Source organism: Coregonus clupeaformis, unplaced genomic scaffold (assembly GCF_020615455.1).
Source record: "Coregonus clupeaformis isolate EN_2021a unplaced genomic scaffold, ASM2061545v1 scaf3697, whole genome shotgun sequence".
Lineage (NCBI taxonomy): Eukaryota > Metazoa > Chordata > Actinopteri > Salmoniformes > Salmonidae > Coregonus > Coregonus clupeaformis.
This window is the reverse complement of record NW_025537151.1, coordinates 9,409-15,422: the sequence shown is the minus strand read 5'-3', so window position 1 is coordinate 15,422 and position 6,014 is coordinate 9,409. Positions and strand designations below refer to the sequence as shown.

The 6,014-nt window shown below is 40.9% G+C and overlaps 1 protein-coding gene across 1 annotated transcript; it reads right to left on the bottom strand.

The window, feature by feature from the left end:
* Window positions 1-1,878: 1,878 nt before the first annotated feature.
* On the bottom strand, window positions 1,879-5,547 carry LOC121567571 (murinoglobulin-2-like). Its single transcript, XM_045220383.1, has 9 exons — window positions 5,383-5,547; window positions 4,882-5,072; window positions 4,381-4,596; window positions 3,774-3,898; window positions 3,237-3,327; window positions 2,605-2,673; window positions 2,333-2,441; window positions 2,145-2,219; window positions 1,879-1,993 (listed from the first exon to the last, which is right to left on the bottom strand). The coding sequence occupies exons 1-8, from the start codon at window positions 5,465-5,467 to the stop codon at window positions 2,179-2,181; spliced, it is 927 nt and encodes a 308-aa protein (XP_045076318.1). The 5' UTR covers window positions 5,468-5,547; the 3' UTR covers window positions 1,879-1,993; window positions 2,145-2,178.
* Window positions 5,548-6,014: the final 467 nt, after the last annotated feature.

Sequence of the window (6,014 nt, the reverse complement as noted above, 5' to 3'; positions counted from 1 at the left end):
CGTGGCTGGGTCTTTCAGCATGACAATGATCCCAAACACACCGCCCGGGCAACGAAGGAGTGGCTTCGTAATAAGCATATCAAGGTCCTGGAGTGGCCTAGCCAGTCTCCACATCTCAACCCCATAGAAAATCTTTGGAGGGAGTTGAAAGTCCGTGTTGCCCAGCGACAGCCCCAAAACATCACTGCTCTAGAGGAGATCTGCATGGAGGAATGGGCCAAAATACCAGCAACAGTGTGTGAAAACCTTGTGAACACTTACAGAAAACGTTTGACCTGTGTCATTGCCAACAAAGGGTATATAACAAAGTATTGAGAAACTTTTGTTATTGACCAAATACTTATTTTCCACCATAATTTGCAAATAAATTCATTTAAAATCCTACAATGTGATTTTCTGGATTTTTTTTTCTCATTTTGTCTGTCATAATTGACATGTACCTATGATGAAAATTACAGGCCTCTCTCATCTTTTTAAGTGGGAGAACTTGCACAATTGGTGGCTGACTAAATACTTTTTTTCCCCACTGTAATTTGTTTTGTGTTATCCATATTGAAGGTTATTACCCACGAGTATGTGGAGTTAAGTGCTAATATTTAGTCAAACGTACAGATATTGAATATTACGTGTTCATCTTGACGTGATCTGCACCGCTGTGTTCAGTCCGCCATCTTTAAGCCACACCTGATCTTGTCTTATCTTACCGTTGTCGCTGTTGACTGTATTTCAGGGCTGTCTTCAATGTTCACGTGGTTCTAGCTTTAGCAATGCAATACGTACAGTATATGGCAATATAAGAGCCCAGAAATGTGAGAATCACTGTTGTAGGCTGGGCAGGGCACAAATGAAGAGAGCAGAAGGAAAAATAAGAGGAGTTGGGAGGGGGGAGGGGGTTTAAAGAGCTACTGTCCAATCAAGTGGGCTTGTGTTGCATCTTCTCTGAGCACAAAACAGGATGTATTGTATTGACAACTAAAGTGGAGTGTGATTGAATACTCTTTCTTGATATCAGATCAGCATGTTCACTTGTTAACCCATAACAAGGACGTTTTATTTCCCATTGTTAAGTCATGAGGAGTCTTGCTACTCTTCAAAAGTACTGTTTTTCACAGCATACTCATATGTTCATAATTATCAGTATATGTTTTGATATATTTGTTAATATATTTAGTGAGCTGTGTTGTCAACAACAGGGCTCTATAGTATCTGTTTGTGTTATCTCGATTGTTCTGTTACTCTTTCTCTAAATGGATTTGTGATATGTTTTTGACTACATCTTTCCATGCCTTGTCCACACCATTAGCTCAATAAATTATTAGGAGATATTCATAATGGGTATTATAGCAGGGACTCATTATGGGTATGATCAGGACAGGACGCATCCCCTTGTAAGATATTTGTTGATGGGATTTAGAGTGAGTGGATTTCCTGGATCCCATTCCCTGATGAGATATAAGAGAACCACACCTTGATTATTACTACAGGGGCCCATGATGATTACAGATGGAGGAAGAACAAAGCTGAGAACCAAAAGCTTTGAGCAAAATTGAGAAAGAACATTTACACACCTTCGTACAGTTGGCAACACCGATTAACAGCACATTGCAGCTCTCTGGAACTTAACAAAAAAAAATTGTAGATCTTTTATGTTTACTGGACTCCCAATTATATATTGCTCATAAGTCTTCCCAAGTACCCCTTGTTGGATAGGCCATTTACATCCATGGGTACTAGTTCCCCAGGAAGAGACTTACTGTCTTACATAAAGCCTTTCAATATTCCCCTTGTCTCCTGAGCCTACACCTCGGAACTCATTTCTTGCCATAGTGTGACATCAAAACCTACACGCAAAAACGATCTGGAAAAAATGCTCAAGAATAGAGTTTTAATGAAAAACTTTAATTCCAGTAAGTTACATCCTTTACTTGAGATCTTGAAAGATGCCTCAAGGGTTGCATGTGTGACCTCTGTTAATGTCATTTTCTTCTTACATCTGCTGAGCGGCAAATACAATGAATAGGGCCATGTAAATAATTCTCTAATAACAAGCATTTAGGTAAAATTAATAAAGGAATATTGACCCAGTTAACTAAATCATGTATATCACATATAGTATATGGGTCAGGCCAGCTATATAAAATTACCAATAATTCCAGATAGTTTACCAGCTTGTAACCGCTACTTGCAAGGGAAGACATATTCTGTCTCTGCCTGGTCACCTGAATAAAACCAAAAATACAGGTAAGTCTCACTAAATGAACACAAGTTAACTAAATGTTACTAAAAAGCAGAGGGAAAAATACATCTTGGGGAAAGTTAGATATAAACTTACTTGGCTGGTAGTAGTCGTAGATCATGACCACTGCAGGCTTTAGATTCTGTACTGGGAGCTCCTGTATGATGTCCAGGGTGTGGTTGAAAGGTTGGAATAGTGACGGTAACTGTTGGGAGAAAAAAAAAGCATTTTGGTTACAAGTATTTAAACCCTCCAAGCAGAAGTGTAATTTCAGCTTTGCTGACTTTGAAGGACATTCCACACAAATTAATTCCATTACATTGAGTGTTATGTGCACTGTTTCAAACTGATGGATGGTTTGGTCTCACCTCTCTCAAGTACATTAACACATGGTCATCTTTAGTATCGACACGATCCACTAGAAGTGAACCTCTCAGCTGTGAAGACAAGCCATTCACTGATCATTCATATTGCATCGACAATGTTGTAACTTTAATGGGTTACAGAGTTAATGTTTACTGTTAATTTATTGAGCTGTATCTAAATATATTTTTATTTTACAGTTATTTACATATTGTATGTACAATAGTAATTGTATTAGAATTCATGTGATGGAGATTGAATGAACTACAGTATGTACATATTTCTGTTGTATTGGTTAGTATTGGATTACGCTATTGACTGCAAATACCAGAATGCCTTGCGACAGGAAGTAACAAAAATGGGAACGCGCCAGTTATGTACAAGTGACAAGTGATTATCCTAGCAACTTTCTTTTATTGTTTTTTAGAATCTAACGTGGCAAAATGTAACGTGAACCAGTATTATTACAAAAAATAAGCTTTCATCTTACAACCGACGTCCCGAGTCATTACTTTGAAGATAGTTATTCTGTAGACAAAAAAGGTCAGTATCAGAAAGGTTCACAGATGAGAGGCAAGAGCTACATGGAAAAAGGTCACAGGTAACACCATAAACGTATGTTTTAAAAAAAACTCACCCTCCCCAAAGACTCTGGGTCTGGGTCAAAACCAGACAGCATTTTCAAATCCACTATAATCATATTGGTGGTCAGCTCCTTTCCATGATATCTGTGAAAGCAAAGAGATGCCTGTGATATCAAAGTTTGATTTTGATAAACAATAAACAAACTAATTAAACTAGTTTGATTATTTTAACCATAAAAAGACCAGGTTGCCTGATATGTTTTCAAACTGTTACTGATCAAAGCCTAGGTAGAAACCAGTGGAGGCTGCTGAGGGGAGGACGGCTCATAATAATGGCTGGAATGGAATTGCATCAAACAGCTGGAAACCATGTGTTTGATGTATTTGATACAATTCCACCTATTCCGCTCCAGCCATTACCACGAGCCCGTTCTCGCCAATTAAGGTGCCACCAACCTTTCCAATAGGAAACCAAGTAATTTGGGTCAAGTCCATTCTGGAAGACATGCTCCATAATAACACTTTGGAGTGTTATTGATAAATCTATTCAAAGAATGCTTTTGTGAATGCAAATGGCCATTCATTCTTACTGAGATTGAAGTTTTAGCGTGACTCTGGGTCTCAAAGAGTTGCTGTTGCAGTCGACCTCTGGCTTCACCTTGATGCTGAGCGTTGTGCTGTCAGTAGGAGTAGGGATGTTGTAGTGGAGCGCCACCTGGGAAAGAAAAATAGAAAAAAGTCAGGAGAGGCTTCTTCAATCAACAGTCTGGGCTCTGGATATCTGTATGATGGTTACTTCAATTCTTCAATTGTAACCATTGAGTCTTGAATAATATAACAATGGTTCTTGAGGAGTTACATTTCCCCAGCCCCATCCCTCAGCTCACAGGAGGTTGGTGGCACCTTAATTGGGGAGGACAGGCTCGTGGTAATGGCTGGAGCGGAATTAGTGGAATGGTAGCAAATACATCAAACACATGGTGTCCATGTGTTTGATGCTATTCCATTTACTGTGTTCCACCCATTATTATGTGCCGTCCTCCCCTCAGCAGCCTCCACTGCCTCAGTTGTATACCAAATCAAGTGGCACAGGGCTGCTGTTTTGCAGAAAAAACATTCCCAGACTGTAGCTTTAGTGATAGATTAAACCGTATTTTGGCAACATAGGATTGGGAGGATAGATGTGTATTCACTGACCTGCACTGAGGCACAAGCACTGCCCTTCACTTCCACACTGTACTTCCCTTCTGTGTCCTGCATCGCCCTCTCCTGGTAGAGAAGCTTGTTGTTTTGGTTAACTTCGAAAAGGTGCTGTCTCCCACTGGGAGACTGTACTGTCACTGTGCTGGTGCCCTCTCTACTGAACACCCTGGCGGAGTAGAGAGCTAGGGCCTGGAGGGCCACCACTGTGTCCTAAACACCAATAGAACACAGACAAATCTGTTCAAAAATAATGAAACTATCACATTTTACAGAAAGGGTCGATTTTTACATTGGTCAGTTCATAGAGTGACTATTTCCCATTTCCATCCATTATGATTTCTAGGCTCCATTTCAGTGGAAGTTAGACTCATCAGGCTTGACATGACAAGAAGCACACACATGCCTGTGATCTGGTAAAAGTCAAGGTAATAATGCCTCATTACTAGTGCACAGCACAGGGTGCCATTTCGGACCAGAGGTGTTTTGGAAGTATACCTGTGTGGAGGAGAAGCCTCCGTAGGCGTTCTGCTGCCTCACCAGCCACCTGACGATGCGGGAGGTGTAGCCCAGGTCAGTGGTAGACAGAGGGGAGGCACTGAGTGAAGCCAGCAGAACGTAGGAGCTGATCTCCACTGCCAGGGAGGCTGAGGTCTCTGAGGAGGTCTGAGTCCAGTGCAGGAGACCCCCTGAGGGACGAGGAGCGCGCGCGCACACACACACAGACACAAACACACACAAACACACAGAGAGAGAAAATAGGGCTAGCTTATTCATCACTATACAGGATACACAGTTCTTCTCTGACCCCCACAATGAATTATTTGACAAAAACTGAGTTCAAATTGTATTTGTGTTCTATAAAATGCTTTGGGTGTTTGATTGAGCATATTTGGAGAGCCAGGCGGGCGGAGGGTTTGCACTATTGGGATTACTCCATTGACTAACTCTATTAAGTCATGATAGCACAAACAGATCTTGGACCAGGATATGTCTCACCCTCTTGTAATGCGATCGTGTCCAGGTGCTGCAGAAGCTGTGCCCGGGTCTCCATGTCCCCTGCCAGGGTAAAGGTGTAGGCCATTAGAGCAGTAGTGTAGGTGTTGGACAAATCACTGGTGGAGTTCCTCAGGCAAGACAAGCTGCCATACACAACAGGATCCTGGAGCACAGAATAACAGAGCAACACGTTAAGAGACATGTTTTTTTTTTTTTTACCTTTATTTAACCAGGCAAGACAGTTGAGAACAAGTTCTCATTTACAACTGCGATCTGGCCAAGATAAAGCAAAGCAGTGCGATAAAAACAACAACACAGAGTTACATATGGGGTAAAACAAAACATAAAGTCAAAAATACAACAGAAAATATATATACAGTGTGTGCAAATGTAGCAAGTTATGGAGGTAAGGCAATAAATAGGCCATAGTGCAAAATAATTACAATTAGTATTAACACTGGAATGATAGATGTGCAAGAGATGATGTGCAAATAGAGATACTGGGGTGCAAATGAGCAAAATAAATAACAATATGGGGATGAGGTAGTTGGGTGGGCTAATTTCAGATGGGCTGTGTACAGGTGCAGTGATCGGTAAGGTGCTCTGACAACTGATGCTTAAAGTTAGTGAGG

Coding starts and splice junctions, on each gene's coding strand:
- LOC121567571 (XM_045220383.1), bottom strand. CDS start 5,467: ATGGCCTACACCTTTACCCTGGCAGGGGACATGGAGACCCGGGCACAG. Junction 4,597..4,881: donor GAGGCTTCTCCTCCACACAG/GTATACTTCCAA, acceptor ATTGGTGTTTAG/GACACAGTGGTGGCCCTCCA. Junction 2,442..2,604: donor TGTTAATGTACTTGAGAGAG/GTGAGACCAAAC, acceptor TTCTCCCAACAG/TTACCGTCACTATTCCAACC.